The following is a 24,391-nucleotide window of genomic DNA, read 5'->3' on the forward strand; positions in this document are numbered from 1 at the left end:
AGCTGATGCTCCTCAACACAGCTTCACTTACTGTCAGGCTAGTTTCTAAGAGGTCAGGCTTTTCACATCAAATATGACCTTCAGCGTACAGAACGTGGCCCTGATTGTTGAGGAAATTACTAAGACTTGACTCCACACAATAAGATTCAGTTGACTCGGATGGCTTACGTTGATGAAAGTTTATACATAAGAAGAATACTCATGAGGAGACATGATTCAACATCACAATTCTGTTCTCGTGTCTTGCTCAATCACATCTGCAGAACTTTTCGAAAGGCATCGCATATATCCTAAAAGACATTACCATTATCAGGGTCGTGTCACATTGACCCACCTAGACTAAACTGTGACGTCTATAACACTGGAGCAGACAACAAGTCTACCAAACAGCCTTACAGGTATCAGGAAAAACAGTTGACACTCTCTAAGCTGTACTTGGTGTTCTAATAACAACTGAACTCTGTCAGGTCTGACTGACATTAGAGAACAGTGAATAAACCTAGTGACATCTGTACATTATAATCTAAATAAGTACAGTGTAAGGTGTGGAAAAAAACACTAGAGAGAGACTCTTCAGTCGTCTTCAGTCGTCTCTCGGCAGACACTGAGGGCCAGATTTACTAAGCTCCCAATTAAAGAGTTTTAAATTGCGTGTTCACTCCAAAAGTTTGCACGTTTGGTTGGTGGGCGTTTTGCGGGTGATCTACTAAGAAAATTTGTGTGAATGACAACAGGTGTAAACCTTGTGGAGGCGGAACTATTTAAGTTAGGTTTTTGCGTGTTCTACTGGTTTACATCACGGATAGTTTGAACAGAAAGCAGGATGACTGCAAGCGCAAAATAGGTATTAGTGGGAGAGGCAAATAAACGCACAATACTTTTAAGTTATAGGAGATAAATTTGAATATTACAAAGAAAATTTTGGTTATAAGAAAACATCAGCATTAAACAGGGCCTCTCTTTTATTCCCTTAATCTTAAGAATGAAGTGTCATACATTGCGCAGGAGGTGCGCACTGCGTCCTCTGTGGACCGGGCGCTCTACACTCGCTGTTGTTGCGCACCAGACAGCTGGCCAGCGCTGTGTCTGATCGGACATAAATGCCCTGGAAAAAGGTATCGAAGACGGGGGTACAAACAGTGGTGAGGTACCCCAATCCAAGCGTCCTACAGAGTAGCAGCAGCGGGCTTTAGAGGGAGGTGACGAGTGCACTATGGAAAGGAGCGCAAGCTGGGGTAGAGACACACGACCCAAGAAAAAGGAAATCCCCAGTTTAAAATGTAATGTTGGTGAAAAGAGGGAAATAGGAAGAAATAAATGTCAATGTTGAAATTCTATAGAATTCAGAGGCTGTGAATGTTCAGTTTTTTTTTTTATATATGGCAACAATAGCCTGTAGTTTAATCATGGTGTTTCTCTTCCTTAACGATTAGAATATTGAATAAAATTAAAAAATAAATGCATGCCATTTGAAACATGTAAACACGTGGGGAAAAATGCGATCTGTATGCCTTCTTTTGTTGTGCCTATGTCTCCTCCTCACTACAATAACAGCAGTCTGTTGTGCGTAACACTGGTCTCCTGGATTAGCACGTTCTTTTCAAAGGTGTTAAATTCACAATCACCGCAATTTTTGTCAGGTTTGGTAAATCGCAATGTGTGTACTAACTTAACTTGTTTGCATTTTCTCCTCCCAGTATTTTGCGCGTTAGGGCAGAAACGCCCCATATTGTATATTCATTAAGGCAAACGTACTAAATGGACAATGCATGTTGTTTTGCTCATTTGAAAGACGCAATCCTCACTGCACGCTGTTAGTAGATCAGATAGCAAATTTTTTGCTGGTGGTATCAAGTTTGCACACGTTTTAAGACCTTTAGTAAATCAGGCCCTGAGAGCTTTAGGAGGATGCTGCGGGGATGTGTTTCAAGAGGATTTCTTCTTCTGATATCGGAGAACAGCCGGTAAACAGACCACTGAACATGTGACCTGTGCTTCTGATTTATTTATATAGCTATGTGTGTCATTGTATTTAACTAATGTAGACTGTGTTCAGGAATTTGCTTGAAGTTTGTGTCAATAAAAACGATAAAGGACACAGTAAAGGTTGCTGTGGTATCGAAACATGAGATGATTTGATTTTCATTAGTATGGTCAAATGGAAGTTTAAAACTCTTAATCATGACGACCCTGGTAGAGAATGATGTCTCTGTTTCTCCTCCCTAGTTGAAAGTTTAAGGTATTCAGTATGACTTTAAGATGTTTTATATTGACATCAGAGGCACATTCAGAGCGTTCTCAGTATTGAGACACTTCCTGTCTCACCTGCGATGGGAGGCCCAGCAGTCATGGGCACAGACATCAGGCCCAGCAGGAAGCCGATGGCCTGGGACACGTTGTTTGCCCCGACCAGCTCGAAGGCGATGGGGGCCATGATGCAGATGAAGCAGCCGTCGAACAGCCCCATCAGCAAGCACACGGCGATCAGACCACCGAAGATGTTGCACAGAGGGATCATCATGGACATGAGGCCGATGACGAAGAAGGAGGAGACCTGCACAGAGTACTCACGTCAAAACCGGGCTTCAAATGTTTACTTATTAAGTTTCATTTTCCTTCAAGACAAAGGGAAGTGTGAGTTTTAGTATCACAAGATGTACATGCTGTCTCACAGTTTTCAGAGGTCAAATGGTTTCATGAAAGAGGAAAAGCCAGATGAAATCACTCTTAGTCATCACTGAAGTCCAATGTGTTTCAATGCACTTTTTAAGGAGGAAGTACAAAGTCATCAAAATGTTCCTAGTTGTCTAAGAAGATTTAAGCTAGGTGTCAGCTCTAGGTTTGACTGACGGATGTATGTTGTTTAATATGCAGCAGCTAAGAAGCTAATTAGCTTACAGCTGATCTTAGAGGTCACTTATCATGCCTATAAACCCCTCTATTTCAGCCCTGCTCAGAACAGGCTGTTTCTGTGTCTGTACCTTTAAATATGTAAATGAGCTGTGTTTGACCACGCCCCCTCTCTGGAAGGGCTTGGGTGGCTCGGGCTTTCTCGCCCCATGTCCTATTGTTTACGGTGAGAAGGCCTTCTCGTAAACCACAGAGAGGGAAAGTACAGGAAATCGACATAATGATAAAAACTGACTCATAATAACTCAAATGTAGAAACATTGGACATGCATTGCTCAAGACACAAATATGACCCTGAGATTGTTTACATAACAACGAGTTATAACTTTTACTAATATGTAAAACTTTGATCTGAAGTTGGTCTGTTGTTTTTTTTTCATATATATCTAGGGCCGACCGATATGGGAATTTTAGGGCCGATATCGATATTGGGGAGAGCAAACAAAACGGCAACGGATATATCTGCAAATATCTTTCATAGATCTGTGTTCGATCTGTAAAGATAGATACAGATATACATATTTATTGCTTTAATCCCTCATATGCAGTTATAAAACTCTTGTGGATAAGATATATAAAAAAGACGAGATGGTCACCGATATTATCAGCTGGCTCTAATCTATAGTTGTGTTTGTTAAACAAATGTTGAAACCATTAAGAGCATCTTCAGAAGAAAAAGGAGATATAAGAAATCTAATGCATTCATGGGACATATTTTGGTTGGTGATCGACAGAGCAGCTACTCCTGCTGACGTCACTTCACTCAAACAGTACTCACCTGCAGGTAAACTTTGTTGACCCCGTGAACGTAGTCTGCCACAATGCCGAAGATGAGGCGGCCCACACACGACGTGATGCCGATGCACATGAGCAGAACTTCTTTACTGGTGTCTTCCCCGAAACGCTCCTCCACATGTTTCATCTGTGGAGTGATGAAGGAAGCAGATGAACACAGATGAGTCATGGCTCTGATTTGGCTTTTTTTTTATTATTTTCTAAAGATTTATTTTTGGGCTTTTTGTGTCTTTAATAGAGAGATATAACAGTGGATAGCCAGGGAGAGAGAGAGTGGGGAATGACATGCGGGAAAGGAGCCACAGGCTATAACCGAGCCTGGGCCGTCCGCCTTGAGGACTACAGCCTCCATACATGGGGCGTGCGCACTAACCACTGCACCACCAGCGCCCCACTGATTTGGCTTTTACACTCAGGAATACAGAATGTTAGAAATGCAGAGACGGAGACACAGCAGGTAACCAGATTACAGTTCTGAAAATTCATTTAGCAGACGCTTTTATCCAAAGCGACGAACATCAGAGAGTAAGAACAACACAAGCAAGGATCTAGTGAGGAGGAAACAACGTCAGGAAGTTCAACAACAAACGTCTGATCAGACACACAGGTCATCAACAACATCATCAGCTGTTCTTTAGAGATCTGATCAGCATCAAACCATCCTAAATAACGTCATTGTCAACATCAAAACCATCATCATCATTGGTGGACTTGTATATATTTTTTCTAGCCTTCTGACTGCTCAAAGCTCTTTCACACTACAGGTCACACCTACACATTCACACACTGATGGTAGAGGCTGCTGTGTAAAGAGACCATCAGAATGAAATAATCCCACTCACACATTCATGCGCTGCCGACAAAGCAGCTCAAATGGAGTTTGGCAGTAGTCCACCACCGAGGGGCGGCAGAGGATAAGAGTTAGAGACTTAGGGCCTTGTTGAAAAGGATGCACAGTGGAAAGTGAGGAGGAGGTTTACATATATCTTTAAAAACTTCACATGCCTGGGAGTGTATTGTGCTTTTCAAATGTTTGTCAGTGTCGAGGATAGTTTAATGATGAACTCTGTACTGTATCATTTCTCACAGTCTACTCATCATCATCAGCAGTGTTGTGCAGCGTGGTCATATTTCAGCATTCCTCATTTGTCTTTACTTTTTGCTGCCACTAGTTTTCTCCTTCTGACTGTAAGAAAAGTCAGTCCAGATGTGCGTGTTGTAACTCTGTCTCTGCTTTCCCCAAAGCTGCAATCTGTGAGGCCCACAGTTTGAGAGAGAGGGAGAAAAAAAAGAGGGCCTGCTGTCTGTGTGGAGCTCTGCCATCTAGTTCTACCTCCAGGCAGGCTGCAGCGGTCCTTCTCAAAAGTCTGTCTGTCTGCTGCTTCTACCCCCCCTGACCCCACACAAACCATTGTGCAGGTCACACATCCATCTGCAACGACCTCTGGATGATTTATTGTCTCTTCACACAGTGCTCTGTGTGCCCCCCCATAAGGGGAATCCCACATTTACAGTAGGAAGCAGAGGGTAATGACACTAATCAGCAGAGGAACTTTTTCATTCACACATCTGTTGAGGCCGTTTGCATCAGAAAGATGTGTCTGACAGTTCTGTTTGAGATGTTAACATGTTGCTATCACTACTCACTCTGTGTTCATTAAGATAAGAGGCTGTAAGCTGTTTGAGGGAGGACGAGCGTTATGCCACTAATTAAAGGCATCCCAAGCCTCTAGGACGATGCATCTCAGCTTTGAAACAATGCAAGCATGATAACAGGAACACGCTTGTATCGCATCACATGCTCTGCACATGTGAATGTGTGCTCGCGTCCTGCAGAGTCCGAATAGGAAGCAGAGATTTATCTCCAAACCGTTGCACTGCAGATACAGAGGACTACTTCCTCATTGGAGGGGAGAGATGCGTCAGAAAAACACCACTGGCAGCAACTTGACGATGGAGCAGGAAACGTTCAAAGTCCCCTGAGAGTACTGAATGCTTCTTATACATCACACTGATGGGCTTAATTAAATCAACTAATTAGGAACATTAAGATTATAGAAACAGGACCGGCCTCTTCTTCCTGTTTAACTCTGGCTCTGTTTCTCACATTTACCTTTGTTTTCACAGCCCTCCTGTCCACACCATATTCTCCTCCTCTCTCCCTCTCTTTGGGATGTTAATCGTTCATTGAGTCCCGCGACCGACCCTGAGTCTCGAACCCCTGGGTTACTGATGGCTCCAGAAAAATTACGACCCCTTTCGACCCCAGCTCATCCCTCCACAATCGACCCCTTTCATCCCACCCTGCTTTGTTCTTTATCATCCCACGTGCAAGTCATCCTCCTTCACAAACCCTCCTACTGAAATCAACTTTTAGAGCGTACAATGGCGTGATATTGCAAGTAAATGGTAAATGGACTTGAGCTTGTGTAGCGCGTTTCTAGTCTTCTGACTACTCAAAGTGCTTTTACACCACAGGTCACACCTAAACATTCACACACTGATGGTAGAGACTGCTATGTAAAGAGACCATCAGTATTAACTAATCCAGTTATACACATTCATACACCACCAACGAGGCAGTGGGAGTAACTTGGGGTTAAGTGTCTTGTCCGAGGACAAATCGGACATGTAGCTGCAGGAGCTGGGATCTATCCCCCCCAACCTTCCGGTTGAGTTACGACTGACTCTACCAACTGAGCCACAGCCACCTAAAGTGAATTGTCTTTATTGACATCGGTTACAGCAGCAACATCATTTAGAAGCGTTGCAAATAAAAAAAAATGTGAAGAGGTCAAAAAAGCTCGAGCAACACTGGTAGTTTAAAGATCGACTTCATTAGACTGAGGTGTGTCGGCTTGTGGCCTTCATCAGGGTCACTGAATGAAATACATCTGGAAATGCTGTCAAAGTAAAAGTCATCTGATGATTCTTAATTAAGGTCGGATGAGTCAGATAATCAAATCAAGGCTGTTTTTAAATATTAATCACTTTTTACAGACTGCGTGAGCTGAAATGCCCAAAAGCCTTTTTTTCTATTGCTTTCGATCAGGCCCCGTTAGTATTAAACAAATCACCTCCTGATAATCATCAGCGTTCAGACATCTCTTCAGTCATCTGAGATAATAAATGATAACGCTCAGGATGTCAATATTGTTAAAGTAAACTCCAGACGTGTGTGTTTAGTCTCTTTTGATTGGATCTTATTTTATCTAAATCACTTTATTTAGTTTCTAAGTTCATTTTTACCCTTTAACCTGAATCCTCGTACTCAATTCCATTTCCCTGGATTCTTTTTCATGGCTCTGTTATCTCATTTGTCTCTGTTGTATTGTCGTCTTGTCGTGAAATAAAACACGTTGTCATCCTGACTCCTGAGTTTCTTCATTCAGAGTTCATGAAACCCTTTTTTTTTTTTCCTTTCTTTTTTTAAGGATTCGAGACCCCTTTGATTCAGACTTTAGCCTCCTTACATGGGGCGAGCAACATATCGCTAGGCTATGCTAGGCCCCGGATGTCATGAAGCTTTTCCACCTCAGTTTTGTGTGATAGTGGGCTGGGGGCTGCTCATATTGTTTTTTTGTTTTTTTTAAAGATTTATTTTGGGCTTTTTCGTGCCTTTAATTCAGAGAGAGGACAGTGGATAGAGTTGGAAACCAGGGAGAGAGAGCAGGGAATGACATGCGGAAAGGGGCCATGGGTTGAAGTGAACCTGGGCCTACTGCTTGAGATGAGAGTCTCAACACATGGGATGAGCGCCCTGCCACTGCGCCACCAGCCGCGCACCCCTGTTCATATTGTTTTATTGATGTATGCACAGCTCTTTGTGTCACATGTTTTGTATAAAAGGCGTAAAAAAATACAGTCTGACTGGGCGATTTGACTAAAAATGTTATAAAAAAGTTCATATCAGTCAATAATTATCACGATATATTTTACTGCTGTTTACTCCTGAGTGAAAGTTGAAGATTATTCTCTCTGTCAGAACATGATAAACTCTACTTGAACAGAGGAACATTTCACAATCATGAGCACAGAGCATGCTGCTGGAAAACGCTGAGAGAAGTGATACCGCTATTATCATCGTTATCGTTATATCGCCCAGGCCGAGTCTGTGAGTCGATGATTTACAGAGAAGTGAAGGAGCATTTATTGTCAGTTGCTGTTTTGTGTTTATGGTTGAGTTTTTATTTTAGCGCACAGTAATTGATCCATTAGCCACCTGTGTGTGTGTGTGTGTGTGTGTGTGTGTGTGTGTGTGTGTGTGTGTGTGTGTGTGTGTAAAAACAGCTGTACAAATCTAATCTAATGACTCGGTTCTTTAATAATTCAGGCTCCTGATCTCCCTATTAACTGTTTAGTTTGTGGTTTCTTTTATGTGGTCATTTACTATTTAAACTCTTAATAATAATCATAATTACAGTCAGCAGATATTACTAGCTGCTGTTTACACCCCCTCTCTTTAAACTTATTATAATGCATGTTTATCTTTCTGTATCTATCTATCTATCTATCTATCTATCTATCTGTTAATGAGGAGATGGTTGTGTTTTCCACTGCAGGAATCCACTGTGGTGCAACATGTTGGCAGAATCACTGCAGGAGTTGACCACTGTACTCAGGTCAAGTAGATCATGCAGCCAAGACTCAAGATAACATGGCTGACATGTGAGTCCAAGGAAGCAAAGGGCTCACATAGCTACTGCACGTAGATAAGATGTGTCTACTCAGATAGAGAGAGTCCCCCCCCTGCGGCGTGGATGGCTGGACAGAGCCCATGAGGAGGAAATCCATAGAGGCCTGTCCCTCATGTCATCGTGACCAGCTGGGTAAAGACTAGTGTATTATGTGAGCAGACATTCCCTATTGAACTCTCTGACTCATTCACGCGCTGCATCAATCAGTTTGTTATGTATTCGAGGCTTCCTGTGAGGTTGTAGGTCGGTGCTGTGTCACGTGTTTATGCGTTACAAATAAAAAACAGGAAAAACAAAGCGTCCTCCGTGCTGAAGCGGCCTGGGTTACACAGGGGGGGGTCAATGCTTGGAAAGATTACTGCACCCTGTCCAAAACTACTCAGAGAGTTACAGGTGGAAGCTGTGGCTCTCTGTGTTTCTGTGGTCTAACTACAGTCCCTTATAGCTTCACCTAATGGACTGCGCTACAATGCCAACCAGTCTCTGTAACCGAGGGATGTGCACACTTAGTCGACTAAACGGTTAAATGTCATCACCCTCCATATTTGGCTCCAGAGTTATAGTCAGTTAAACGTATTCAGAATATTTTGGCTCTCTCTTTGGACGGTCAGATGTCGTGCTCAAACTGCAGCGCAGCCACCCGCCACTAGCCGGGGTTGTAGCCCCAGACTGGCTGTAGCTGCGGTTAGTGTACCTGCTCTCCTCGCTCTACAACCAGAATGCAAACAAGCTCAGTGCACGGATAGCATCTCGTAGGAGCAGTGCTGCGGTTTGTCAGTATTTTGACCTCTGAAACGGATATTAAGTCGATGTAGCCTGTGTCAGGTTAAAGTGTCATATCGACCGGAGCATGTGGACGTTCACCTGCAGGGACAATTGAAGGCTGGCAGTGCTAGCACTGCTAACATTAGCATACTTAGCAAATCAATTAGTTTACCTGCTGTTCTCAGTTTTCATTATGTTCTGAGGTTTTTTTTTATACTTTAGAACTAGTCAGTAAAACATAATTAAAATGTCTATTTAACTGATTCAGAAATAACCCGGCTAGGAACTGTAACCAGTGTTACAGTAAGTCGCACAATTTCAGGTGTTTTAGGAGTGGCTTTAGCATTTGGATCGCTACACTGTACAGTGGCTGACTGATGCACACTCTACTTATTATTTTGGGGCTTTTTATGCCTTAAGTTGGAGACAGGACTGTGGCCAGAGCCAGAAACTGGGGAGCGAGAGAGTGGGGAACAACATGCAGGAGAGGAGCAACAGGTTGGACGCAAAACCATGCAGCCCGCCTGGAGGAGCCTTAGCGCATGGGACGCTTCAACAGCAACACAATAAAGTGAGCTACAGAGCTTCACAGGTTAAAGCTTCAGGGAGTTGATGGCAACCTTAACAAACAGACATGTCTTAATGCTTTCTGCTAACAGGTTGAACTTTAGTGCATTGTTTCATCACTTTTGCAAATGTCACTCAGATGATTAAATCCAATGTGTCCGCTGAAGTAATAAGTAGACCACTCACATCCAATGAAATGCATGACCACAAATCTTTGAACAGAATTTTTAAAAAGAGGGAGAGATCCTTTATCCATGTTTAATGCAACACGTGCTCTGCTGCTGTGACAAAAATCTGCTCAAATGAACAAGATGTTCTTTACTCATTTAAATACAGACCTAAGAAAAACTTATTTACAGTTCAGAGCATCATTAATACAACCTTTACAACCTGCTTTTTTATAGTGTGTTTGAGTGTTAAGTTTCCCTTTCCGAGCCTCACGCTGCACCACACCACACCACACTCTCTCCGCTCTCCCTGTTATGTGGTCATTAAACATCCAGCACTCCTACAGCCCGCACACCGCAGCCCTGCAGGAGCTCCTCATTAAACACTCTGAAACGAGCTCAGTTTAACACAGAGGTTTCTTCCTCATTTAATGTACCGTTCTGTCTGCTGCTAATGCTCTCTAAGGACAGCAATGTGGTCTTTTTGTAAATAGTAAGCAGAGGGAGTAAATTCATTTTCTTTTACCACTCTGCCCTTGAGAACAGCACACCTTTTATCAAGCTGCTAACAGGGCAAACACAGACATACCAGCGTCTTATCACGTAACAGCAATACCTCCAAGTGTGTGCATGTGTGTGTGAACTTTACTCTTCAGTCTTCTGATACATACCGCTTGATGTGGAAATAGTACAACACACACAGAGCTGTGTCAGTGGGGCTCTTAAAGGGACACATTTCATCCAGACAACAACTCTGAACACATATACACACACACACACACACACACACACACACACACACACACACACACACACACACACACACACACACACACACACACACACACACACACACACACACACACACACACACACACACACACTAATCGACTTTACAGCTGTGTGATGACACTTTACACCTGATGTCGACATATCGACTGAGCAGGACTTTGACAGTCAATAGACCTGAGAGTTTTTTGACTTTTTTCTTCGTACTCACTTATATAAGAGTTGTAGCACGCGTGTTATTGTTGCATACTTGATTGAAACTGTTGCGACCTGCTCTGTCTTTATGCGTTAACTTTCTGCTTTCAGCTGCATCTGGATTAGGTTTTGCAAAACCTAATCCATATGCCTTTCTTTTTGGCTGGCTGCAAAGCATTCCCTTCTCCCGAGGTTTTACTGTATGAAGTATGAAAACTTTTTCAGGGCCTGATAGGACTCCCCTCCTGACAAAATTAACATGCTGTTTGACCCATGTATTTTTTTTTGTCACAGGGTCAGGGCTAAGGAAGTGGGGGGGTTTGGGTGTTTGGGCTTTGTTTCTAGGGAAGGACGGGTGCTGCTGGGGCTATAAGGCCAGTGTTGATGCTGAGGCTGCAGCCGGGCCCCTGTTGTGTCCGAGTCTGAGTAGCAGACACGGGTGTTGGGAAAACACAGGCAGTGATCCCTGGGACAGGCTGATCTCCTTCCAATAACAGATTCATCGTGACCAAATAAACACACACCCTATGAGTCCGTACAGCTCCTCCAAGCTCCACACTGTGTTTCCTCCAAAATCACATTTCCCATCCTGCAGCCGAACTAAAGCGGGACTTAGGGAAAGTGACACCTGTTTACAGAACTGTGCCTTGACTGAAAGGAGAGCTGCAGACAGCGTCTTCCTGGTTTATTAGGTAACATTCATCAGGACCACACAGCTGAAGTTTCTCATGTGGACTCATGTTGCTATGACTCACAGTTTGGGTCATAAAGTCACATCAACACTTTCATCATGCAAACAGTAACACTCAGAATAAGAGTTTCAGCTTTTTCATTCAATGCCTACATGGTGTCACAATAGAATAAACTTTGCCCATCAGGGACTCGTGCCCAGAGCCGAGTCCACTTGACCCCAAAATCCGGTTCTCGGGTACCGTGCCCGAGTCCACTTGATAGGTGGTCTCGGGCACGATGTGTACTCGAGTGGACCGTGGAAGAAAGTGGACTGCTCTATGACAAAATTCTAAACGGCTCATGTTGCCCTCAAAAAGTTGTATCCGTGCAGCATGGGTCCATTTCATCCTCTGAGCTGCGCGGTTGATGAGAAGGTCGTTGTCAGCGTCTCAGAAATCACTCACGGTACGAAATAATCTAGCCCAATGTGAAAACGCCCATATATAGGGGAAAAACTTGCTGAGATGAAATATCTCTTTCCCAAGAACATCCAGGACAAGACAGGCAGCAGTATATCTTGTTGATGGATTTAGATTTTTGGGACATTCAGGCTCTGATTTCAATCTTTTCTTTGTTTGTTTAGCTGTTATCTCACAGCTCAACAGAGGCTGGAGAACCGCCTAATAACAAGCCGTTTTCTTTTTTACTTAGCCCTTCCCAATGGGCAGAGGAAACCTTACAAATATGGTGATTTAACTGAAGTACACGGGAGGACTCATAAACTATTTCATGCTAACACTCCATCCCATCCCTGGATGATTCTGGTTGGGCTTCCTATCATCTTTCACATTTATAAAACTCAAGTTGTAAGGCTGTGGTTTGATATTTGTGTGTTTGAAGCTTCCTAGATAACCTCTTGTCCTTTCCCCTCCCTCACATCCACAACATGGGATTCAAATTCTGGGAAATCACATCATGGAATCTGCCTGTTTGCGTTTACGTGTTGCTATTTGTCATCAGTATATGAATATGTGGTATGAGTGAAGGTCTGTGAAATGAAATTCATACTGAGGGGGCAGAGGAAGGAAGAAATATGAAGGAAAACATGAACTCACCAGATGAACATACGGCACATAGTAGCCATAAAGGGCTGCAGGGATACCGAAGGCCCAGATGCGATATCCCAAAGACTTCCAGATGTTGATGTTGAAGATCTGGCTCATGGGTGGAAACCGGCTGGTGCGGGTTTGGGAGGGTTGAACAGGCAGCAGGGGCTTGTAGGTGAAGCCAGCCAGCAGCAGCACAAACATGAGGATGCAGAGGACACGCATGGTGTTCTGGAGGCCCACCTCCTCCAGCAGGCGTGACAGAATGAAAGGGAGGGTGATGGTGAAGATACTGCTGCCCGCTGTCACGATGCCGTTCACCAGGCCCAGGCGCTTCTTGAAGTAATGGCCCAGGATGACCAGGCTGGGCTGGTAGGCGAAAGAGCAGCCGCAGGCAAACACAAAACCATAGGTGAAATACATGGGGCCCAGGGACCTGTGAGGACAAACAATAACAGGTTACATCACTGCCCAACCTTTTGACCAACAGCGCACATGACTGTGTTTCCAAGCCGCATCCTGAAAAGCAAGTCAACATGGAAGTGTAAAAAAAAATAGATGCAGTTCCTCAAATAGCCACTTGAGGCTGTATCAAGAAGTGAGTCGACCCTAGAAGAGTCCCATGTTAAACGCTCATCTTGAAAAAAACATGTATACAGCCTGAGACTACAACCATATTTCTGGTCTCTGTTGCCCATTTTCCTCTTCATGAAAACTATAAAGGTTGACTCTTGGCTAAAACATTTTCGTCTAAGGCACAGTGTCCACCTGAAGAAAACTGCTGCATGTCCAATCCTGTCTCTAGGACAACAGTCTGTGGACAATGACCACTGTATGACCATCACTGCTCCGTTGCTTATTACTTACTGAAGTCTGAAGAACGGTTTCCCAACTCAGAAACTTGGGCCATCCGAGGAGCACATGAATAAAGCATTAACCTTGGGCACTATATTTTAAGTCATCGATGGGCATGGCTGATGGCTACAAACTCTTGGAGTTGCTTATATTTGATAGCTTCAGGTAAAGCCTGTCAAAATGTCTGTAACAGCTGCACCATTTTCTCAAATCAACAAACTACTAAAATGTTCTGGTTTGAGTGACAATGAGCACAAGTAGCACATTAAGAAATGAAATGATTCATGTGTTGTGGTGAAGATCCGAGTTACTACAGAGTTGTAATTCAAAGTGGCTTCAGAGTCCTGATGTGGTGAAATAAATGTGTCAGCTTCAGAGTATAACTTGCCAACAATAAAATCACATGACTTAGATATTGTGTAGTTTGCACTGTCAGCTGTCGGCCGGCCCACTTTGTGTTTGTGAAGTGCTGATGTCAGTCACTTTACAAGCAGTAATCAAAGAGTTTTTATCATTGTCTCACCTAAAAGTGATGACAGAGAAATGCTTGAGGAGCACAAGCCACTTTCTTTGGATCAGTTATTACAGCTCAAGTGTTTCCTCGCATGTGGACAATGGAGGATTCCAGGAAATGATTAACGATGGGATGTGAAGTACAGGACCTCTTGCCAACCGAGTCCTAATGAAAACTACAAGGAGTGTCGCCTTGTTTCTGAAAATATCTGCTCCCCCTGAAGTGTCCCCGACTATAGAACATACTTAGTAACACTTATTCCTTATGTTTATATGATAAGTTTACAAACATTAAATACATCTCCATGAAGGTATTTTAATATAGATTGAACAAGGAACACACCAGGTTTTTTTACAAAGTCATCTCACCACAAAAGGACCGTTAACAGTTGCTCTGGAGCTTCCCGCTGCATCACATGATCTTCCTCCGATGATGGAGTTTCCCCAGCGTCATGGTCATTTTGTAATAAGTGTCATAGTTGTCAAAGATGGGTAACAATCAGCTAAGGAAGATCATGGGATGCCCCCAAAACAGCTGCAAAGGCGACCTTTTGTTGAAGCTTGAAATGAAATATACTGCTCAGCAAAAGTTAAAGCACCCGTCACACCAATAGACTTAATGGATGAAGCATGAGATACGTCAGCCATCTGTTCCTGCAGGGGGCTCTGGAGGCTCATCAGCAGCAGTCTCCATGCTTGAAATGCTGTCTCACCCTAACTTTCAGTCAACCTAACGACTGAGAGCTGGAGCTGAGGCCTTTTGAGAAACCGTTACATCGCGGCCACCTGTCAATCACGTCGGCTACATGCGTTACTATGGATACTATGGGTATCCTTCATAACATCAAAACAGAGCCGTTTAAAAAAAAAATGCCCCCCCCCCCCCCCATACAGTGTGTGCCAGTGTTGACAATAACTAATCAGACCTATTTGTTCTTTTGAACCAGGCTGTAAACATGTTTATTTATGCTGTAAAAATGGCTTTTTGCCAGTTATGTGTATGTGCCTCAGTTGGACACTTGAGGAACTGCAGGAATTTGCAATTCCCCATTGGCTTGATTTTTCCAGAACACCATAACAGCTGGGTAACTTCTTCTAGTGTAAATAAATAAAGGGGTTCAACTGATGAGCTATGAAACAGAAACTAATGCCGAGGTCAGACTGAACAATAGCAACATGATCATATCATGAGTGTAGAGAGTCACAGTAAATGGCTAACAAGGACTCATCTGGGGAGCCTCACGACCTCCTGACAGAAAGTCTAGCATGTTTGATTTTTTTCTGCCTTCTACAATGTGTTCTGTCACATCAGTGCTGCTGACCAATGAGAGAACAGAGCTCTGCACGGAAATGTTTGTCCAGCCCTGGTAACATCAGTTTCTTTCTGTTTACAGTCTTCTTTCTGTGTGTTGTGTAGCCCCACCCCTCTTACTGTAACTTCCAACGTCATCACGTCGGTCATGATGATTGGTCGGGTACCACTGTGTCATGTCTGTCGGTCACATGACACATGTGACTCTGTGATCGCCCAATCAGACACTGAACATTGAAACACACAAACGACCTTTGAGTATTCTGACCTCGGCAGAAGTTGACATTGTGGTCAAATCTCATTCTCAAGGTCAAACACAACTTCTCTCTACATTAGAGAGTCATAGCAGAGAGAATCACTCCCATGATTCCCCCTTAGTCATCTTTGGTCATCGTTTTGATTGAGAGCCCCCTGGTGGTGGAATTTACATGCTGTGTGTTTAATGTGTAGGAGTTAATAGAAGTGTTGTACAAGCTCCAATTACATTTTATTTTAGGAAGATCCATATTCTTTGTGCAAATCACTTTAAACCTACAGAGAATGAGGATCATCTGAATCTGTAGTTATCATCTGTTGAGTGTTGTAAGAGTAGCTCTCATATTTTCTGTTGTAATGAAGTGACATCATTTTGAAATGTAAAGCTGAGTTCCTTCCTTACGTGACAAAGGAGCTGGCGAGTAGGCCGACCAGACCGACAGCAGCGCCACCCACTGCTGTAACTCTGCAGCCGAGGACGTCTGTGAAGACGCTGACGATGGGGGAGCAGAAGAAGATCATCCCCATGGAGAGGGAGCCCACCCAAGCTGCAGGAGACACAGACACACAAAGATTCAGAAAAAAATGTCACACAACAAACTGTAAGCCAGAGTGATCATAGCTTCATCACCTCCTAGACAAAAAACAAAACAGTCTCCAGGAAGACTCTGTTGTGTGATATTAATACTACAGATGTTGATGTAACAAACACATTGCGCTTGTTTCCATGAACACAGTGGAAATGACAACCTGTAACAGCAGGGAAACAAATCAAGCAGGAAGGAGTGATCAGGAAAACACTTAGCCGTAAAAACACTAAGTGGGGAAAACATTCTGTAACATTTAATTTTACCTTCCTCTGTGTACAATCAGAAATGACTGAGAAACATCCAGACAACAAACACCTCTTATTGTTCATTGTCAAAGGCACACCAAAAAAAAATATTCCCACAACACAGTCGTACAAATCTAGATGAAAAACAACTGAGAGAAAACTAAGACGGCCTCTGTCAAGTATATAATATAGACGTACAATCACTTATGTTCCTCCATACATGTGTGGTGGTGACTGTGTCTGCAGAGACTCTGACCTCTGACTGGATCTTACTGTTCTGGTTTGTTTTGGTTGACCTAACTGTGCAGGGGGAGCTGGTGTGTTTCCCAGAGCCAATGACTGTCCAATAACAATGGATGCAATCAAGCGATTGGACGCGATTCAAGCCAGACGAATATGACGCATGCAGTCAAAGCACAAAGAAGAGAAAAAATATAAATATCATAGAGGGGCAAAACGCAGAGCGGATAAAGCTCGTTCTAAAATGAGGGTAACCCTTGTGATGGACGTGGAGTTGGTCTGCTTTCTGTTGGACAGGCAGAACACAGGCGGTTAGCTTGTGCTAGCGGCATTAGCTTGCAGTTTAGGTACAAGCAGTAAACATAAACACTACGTCCTGCAGTGAGTGTGCGCCTCTGTTGGCTATGAGCCCTGCAGCGAGTGTGAGAGGGGCCCAGTTTGAATGTTGTGTTTACAAACTTCAACGAACATTTCTACTGACTGAATCTGTAAATCCATCAGTGTGGCCCAAAGAATGACAGTGTTACTGCAGCCTGGACAGAGGACAAACTTGTTTATTCAAAAAATATGTGAATCATGTAGAGGGAAGGACGATTATCTGAATCTATTTCAGGATGGGGATGTTATCTCAGACATATAAACCAAAAATGTAATGATCATTACATTTTGCAGACAGCAGAGATATGACATTCATAAGAAAAAAAAAAGTGTGAACAGGTGATAATGATGATGTCATGGTTAGGCTGACCTTCCATCATCCCCTCAGCATTTGATCCTGTTCAACATTTGTGTGAAATCATGTCGTCATCATAACTGAGGATTCAGTCTCGAGTTTAGAAGAGAAGAGGCTTCGGGGGTGTTGAGGGTTTTTGTCTTATGGTTCAGAGGCGCTGGTGGCCCTAGTGGTTAGTTTGTGTACAGATGCTTAAAGGCCTGTGTACCCCATGTCCTCAAAGCCAGGGACCTGGGTTTGAATCCTACCTGCAGCTCTTTTCCCGCATGTCGTTCCCCACCACTAGTTTCTGACTCTATCCATTCTCCTGTCCCTCTGATAAAGGCATAAAAGGCCCTAAATCTTAAAAACTAAAAAATGTTTTTAAAGAACAATCTCTTCTTGATTTTTCAAGACAACAAAGTGATAATTGTTTGATTCTTAGCCTGAGGATGTAGCTTCTAAGAAACGTCAGTGAAGATAAAGCTCTGACCATCACCACAGGAAACATCAGCACTTGTTTGCTGCACGCTCAGCAGTCCTCTGTGAGTCTAAGGTTAAATACCACTGTCACATGCTGCAGTGTACAGACCTCCACTGCAAGTTCAGCTGCACTGGACACATTTACTGCAATTCACACAAGCCATTCAAGGGTTGTTAAAAGAGAATAGAGTTGATATGCCTGCAGGCTGACTCACACATAATCTGAGAAAACTACATGTGGCTCTGAAAAGCCTCATAACCAGGAACAGAAGTGAAAGCTTTTGACATATTGTTTCTTATTTTAAAAGATGTGAAAAACAACAACACTGACTAAACACACAATAGCACAAGGCCTCATGCAGTGCTCTTTGACCCTATACTAGCAGGATGAGTAAGCCTGCGGTGAGTGACATGTTTTGGCAGCAACAAGAACCTGAGGGACTTCGGGTCTCCAAAGAAATCAGATACTAGATAGTGTAGGAGGCAAGCACAGGTAGGACTGAGAATGATTAGACAGCGGAAAGATAAGCCAGTTGTTTTTCCCAGCTCTGAGGGAAGGTGAGAGGAAAACTGTCGAGCTGCTGTTTTTTTTGTCTGTTTTTGACATGATTAATGTAAAACTCTTCTGTGTGAGTTAGTCCCCCCCCCCGATGCTGTCAGAAGACCAACACACAGTCTCCTGTTACGTCATAACAGAGCTGAACTTAAAAAACACCCTGCAACACTTTTATTTATCTTAACTCTGATATAACCAGCTGCCTCGTATCTCATGTCAGACTACAGAGGACACCTGCATTGTAATGATTAACTGATCAGATCAAAACCAAAAAGGGGAATATCATCCTGGCTGAAAACAAGACCCTATTAATGACAGACTGCTTCATAAAAGGTTTGAATTGCTCGGGGTTAAACTTGGGGAAATGGCTGTAACACATATTTTTTTGGTACATCAAGCCACCAGGAAGTGAACCAACAGTTAAAGCCAACTTCACATGGTTGCTGACCCTGGTACTGCAGCGTCCTGTGATGTCATTGGGCCCAAAAATGACTTTTCTCCATAAGCTTACATTGAGAAACAGACGTTTATAAATCAGTGACTCCAAGTTCACATCCTCTATGGGCCCAGTAACCTGGAAGTACATTAACGGCTATCTCGATTAGAGCCCCCTGTGCATTTAGTAATGAAATAGTCTGCAGATCGATAATAAGGGGAAAAAGAAGTGAAGCAGGTATATGCATGGATGGGCCGTCTTACAAAACAAGATCAAAAGAGTGATTTCACATTTTTTAAACAAAACCCCGGTGTGTACACAGTTAAATATTCTTTCTGGTGTAAATATGAAATGTTATAGTCTTTGAGGTGCACAAGTTTAATTTGAATATACAATAATTAAAGGCCCCTCTGGTAGTGATGCCTGTCCCAAATAATTACAGGGTCATGTCATAGACTGACACAAATAAAAGCATGGGCTGTTAATATAAGTTTTACAGTATTCAAAGAAATTTGGGCCTGCTTTATGTTCTGTAATACATGAATGTCTGCATGTCAATGTGGAGATATCACACTGGATAATAGAAAGCTTTGACCTACACACACAAAGTGAGGGAAGTATCAAAGGTATATTCACCACATTTTAAGAAAATCCATACAAAGCTTCTTCTTCTTTTTTTTTTTTTTTTTTACATTTTAACCATAAATGTCGGCCGTCTACGGGGCAACATGCTCCATCCAATATTTAGCAGACGATTCGGGGCTGCTCTCACTATTACCCATGCCGCTGTACTAAAATGTATTACTATGTGTTTACGCTTGTTAGTTATCTTTCTCATTAAAACAATGCCAAACTGTGTCACTCTTGATGTTTGAGTTAAAGCAGAGCTGCCAGGATCAACAGATGTTCAGTGGACACAGAGCCGACATATCCCTCATAGCTGCAGCAGTGTCCATATTCATATTTCCACATGTGAAAAACTTGACGTGGAGCCTATATTTAGGCTGGATGCCTTTCTCTGCTTTCTCTGTGTGAGCTTATAAACTCTCTGGACCTAATCCAGACAATGCAGTCAGAAAAATGTCAAATTCACAGGGGTCCACTGTGCCTGGTCTCATATTTGTGGGGATATCGGCTCACTTTTAAGCTACATAATGCAATAAATGTCAGAAAACGAGAAAAGGATCCCTCAGGGACAACAGGAAATTTGCTATTCTGGTTTCATCTGTCGGGTCTCTCGGTTTAAAAGCATTTACGCTTCATAGAAAGAGGAATTCCAGCTTGAAAAATGTAATATTAGGATCCTCTCTCTGTCCCAGTGACATCCAGCGTTAGCCGCAGGCCCAGCTTGGACACTGACAGATGAGGCAGAGTTGCCTGAAGTCTGTCTGCCTTGTTACAGATTCCTTGTTAAAAAAATCCTCTGCCCTGAACCCAGTCACCCCGATGAGTGAACCTACAGCAGAGAAAACTGCAGAAAAGTCTGCCTCCTGCTCACCAACCAGAACAAAACCAACGCTGATGAGAACTCTTACAACAAGTGACCAGACAGTTTGAACTGTTCCTTACTTTCAGTTAGTTCCACTGTTTATGTAAAAGGTTCAGGTCACTGTTTCCTCTTCTCTTCAACACTTCAAGCCAAATGACTTCACTTGTTACTTTGAGCTAATTATTTCAGCCACTCACTCGCTGCTCTCATCAACTGTTACTTTATAACTCTTTCATCCGTTAATGTTTTGCTCTCCAACTGAGTCGGTCGTCTCTCAACCCGAAGGTCAGGGGTTTGATCCCCAGCTCCTGCAGCAACATGTCCAATGTCTGTCCATAGAAATCCCCCAAATAAACCTCAAAAATAGTTGGCTGGAACACGCTGATCAACGCAGACATAAGTGGACAAGTTGAGTAAAGATAAGATTATGTACTTCGCTTCTGATGTGTACATAAATCAGACGTGTAAATTCTTGACTGTTATTTTTCAAATCATAAGAAATGTTCCTGGTGGCGCCTATAGCCTAGTGGTCAGTGCACAATGACATGCACAGAGGCTGAAGTTCAGGGAAGCAGACAGCCCAGGTTTGAGTCCGACCTGTGGCTCCTTTCCCGCACATCATTCCCCACTCTCTCTCTTTCTCCTCCCGATTTACCTTCCTGTCTCTTAATCAAGGCATAAAAAAAGCCCCTTGAAAAAAGAAAAGAAAGTAATGTTCCTGGGCCAGTGATCCTGAAGCCAGGGGCCAAATGTATCTTTATGTCAACCCTTGTACTTCACCGTTTTGTAATCTTTAAATCAGTTGAGCTTTCCATGTATGGTACCTTTAAGGGTTAAAGTATCTGTTGTTAACACTCACTGGCTGAGAACATCGTTTCAAACCAAGTGCGTAAAGCACACCATGTTCCCGATGGACGTCTGATGACTGCGTTCATTCTGAGAATAAATTTGGAAAGCTTGCATTAAGCAGTGGGTAGAAGAGTTATCTATTAACCAGAGGTAATGGAACAAGCTAATGGACAGGCACACTTGGCTCATATTGCAGCGATGTGACACACCATTTGGCTGGTTAACTCAAATAAACATCTTGTCCCTGTGGTACATTCTCAGAATCGGGAAATGTGACATTTTCTATCAACACTGACACTGAAGACGAGCTTCATTTAACAGCAGAGACCACTGTGCCCTCTGTTAGGGTCTATTACCCTGGAATAAACCCAAACAAAGGGTTAGAAAGGTGTTAATAAATCAACTGCTCTCACTGCCAACAAACCAGAAACAGCACCAGATGTCCCGCTGCAGCACCACATCAACATGCAGCCTTATAGCACGCTTTATCAGGCAGCTGTAGAGGGAGATGCAACGGCTTCTATCTCTACAGCTTCTATGTAAATACTGCTAAGAGATGTCCATGACTACCAATGTTCAGCAAGCAAAGAATTGTGTGTAGCGTGTAACCACAAGCAAATATTAAAGTTGATTTAGCTGATTTAATAGACACAGGTCCTTATCAGAAGCTACCAGCGATAACTGCCCTGAAATAACGAACTGTGTGTCTGATCACACATGGATGGATTTAATGGCAGATCAGTCAGTCATAAGGGTTTAACTGCACAAAATATGACTGACATTGTGTAGAAAAAGTAGTTAGCTTGTGCTAGCATGCGGTAGCTTGCAGAAGTTGCAAGTAGTAAACGGACACACTACGTCCTGCAGTGAGTGTGAGCTTCTGGAGGTCCAGGAAGAGGGGCCTAGTTTGAATGTTGTGTTTACAAGCAGCAAGGAACATTTCTACTGACTAAACCTTTAACTGTTATTTAATCATATGTATATTTCAATAAATCCACTGATGCTACTGCTGAAAATATTTTAAACTATAAAACTCCCTGCATTGGACAGGACAGAGTTCATGAGGAACTTGTAGCTCAACCATAAAATGATCCTAAACAGTATTATATAAAATAATATATCTTATAGAGTATGAGAGTTGACAGGGCTGTGTCAGTGTGTGTCAGCATCTACAGAGCCTCCTGATCCAGTGGTAGTGGTAGATCAACACAGACCTCTGGTTGTCCTTCACCGGGACAGGATTCCCGCTCACTGCTGCAGCAGAACTTTAGACCCTGAGGTCAGGATGTAGAGAGAGAAGAAGGACAAAAAAACAAAGAGATGCAGCACAGCTTACATCCAGAAGGAGCTTTGTTTCCACCAAGATGACTCAGCCTGAGAAAAAAAAGAGAACCTCTTCTCCTTCTACTAACACAAAGCAGAACAAGCAGCCGGGTTAATGGGTTCACAAGCTGTGTCTATGTTAAGCTGGACATGTTTGGTACATAGCTGAGACTCATTACTAACGTTTCTCCAGAGGGGGAGTGCAGCAGCAGAAAAACTGCACGAGCACAGGAACACCTCCACAACTGACTCCTTCTGTCTGCTCGGAAATCTGCGTCTCCTGCCAAGATACATGAAGGATGTGCTCTTCAAAGGTGTAAAGTCTGGACTTAAACGGGACTGAACCTGACTTTGAACTTGCATTGGCTTGTACTGCAAGCCAATGCATGTGTCGACATGGCAACAAATCCCTTACAGTATTACTTATGATCAGAGTATCAGAGAGCAACAGGAGGCAAGATAGGGAAAACATGAGTTTCATTTTTAAGTTTCAAGGATTTCCTCTTTTTTAATAAATGTCTGTGCACCTTGGTGTTACACTGATCCTGTCGAGCCTTATTTTGGAAAGCCCCCGTTATTAGTTCTCTACAAATTTCAACCAATTACTATAAATAATTAATCCCTGACAGGAGGAGGTACACTACAAAAGACTGAACTCAGTTAATCCACCTCCAGTCTTCAAAGCTGATTTTATTGACCATACTTCAAAGTGAGAAAAGCCACCTTCTAATGCAAGTAACTCCTACCAAACCACAGCGGGCTTTTAAGGCTAAAGCCTGTGACATCGTCTCACATCTAAAGACACACACCATAAGATTTCATGGTTTTCTTCAGCCGATATTTACCGGGGATAACCGGGGATAACTTTCCTTCAACAAAAAAATCAACAAAAATAAACTATGGAGCTGAAATAGAGCTGCCGGGCATTTCCTTCTTCCAACTACTTCAGAGTTTTACATATCCACAGCCACCTTTTTATTAACTGCATGCATCTCTACCTACCTGGTGATATTCAGTCCCAGCACAATGTCAGCAGTCCTCAACAGAGGTCTCTTCATGTCCGCTATCTGAGTTAGCTGCTTCTTGTTTGGTGCTGGAGAGAGCACTCGTATTGGATTCACTTCACTAGATTATTATGACAATGTGACAACAGGAATGAGTTTAGACATTCTGACATACATTAAATTCAGGGTTGGTAATTGTCGAAGACCAGCATGATTTTGAAAGAAGCATTACATCAGTGATCCATTTACACCCACCGCCTCCCTCAACAGCCCCGCCCCTCACTGCCATGCTCGAGCGCCGCTGCTCCAAAAGTGGACTTCAGCTCATCTCTTACATTGTGTAGAAACTACGTCGTCTCATGTCTCATTCAGCAGTAAGTAAACTCACAATATAATTTAAACTCTGTATGCACGCAGGGGGTAGAGAGCGAGCAGGGAAACAGGGAGGCGTGTGATTGGTTCATCAGATTGGTCCCTCATGACAGACATTGGTTGAAGTTTTTACAGACTTACAACTGCTACAGATGACAGATTTTCTTTGTTCCTGTTTCAGAGAACATGAATTATTCATATCTGTCAGAACCTAAAGACAACTTCGACCAAAATCTAAAAAAGTGAATCTGGAGGAAATTAGGCGGGCCTCAAGCCTCCTGACTTTTGCATGTCTGCTTTGGCTTCATTTTTCAGCACTGGAGGTTGCCGCTTGGTTTAGTAGCATTATTGTTACTGGCACAAGTCCACAGTTTCTGTCAAGTCGGATAAAGCTAAGGCATCTTTGACTACAATAATATTCCCTGAAGTAAGTAAAGTCCCTCAGGTGAAGCTTGACTTATTCTCAGCTGGAAGCTGTGAGGGAATTCTTGCTA

General features: G+C 43.0%; 1 protein-coding gene across 1 annotated transcript in view; it reads right to left on the reverse strand.

Moving 5' to 3' along the window:
* Positions 1-24,391, reverse strand: part of slc16a10 (solute carrier family 16 member 10) — a 43,001-nt gene that overhangs the window by 4,742 nt on the left and 13,868 nt on the right. The window contains exons 2-5 of the mRNA XM_020636683.3: positions 16,002-16,146; positions 12,673-13,099; positions 3,689-3,832; positions 2,326-2,554 (exon numbers count right to left, since the gene is read on the reverse strand). Of these exons, the coding sequence (XP_020492339.2) occupies positions 2,326-2,554; positions 3,689-3,832; positions 12,673-13,099; positions 16,002-16,146 (945 nt within the window). The remainder of the gene's footprint in view (positions 1-2,325; positions 2,555-3,688; positions 3,833-12,672; positions 13,100-16,001; positions 16,147-24,391) is intronic.

The sequence above is a fragment of the Labrus bergylta genome, chromosome 15 (assembly GCF_963930695.1).
Source record: "Labrus bergylta chromosome 15, fLabBer1.1, whole genome shotgun sequence".
NCBI lineage: Eukaryota > Metazoa > Chordata > Actinopteri > Labriformes > Labridae > Labrus > Labrus bergylta.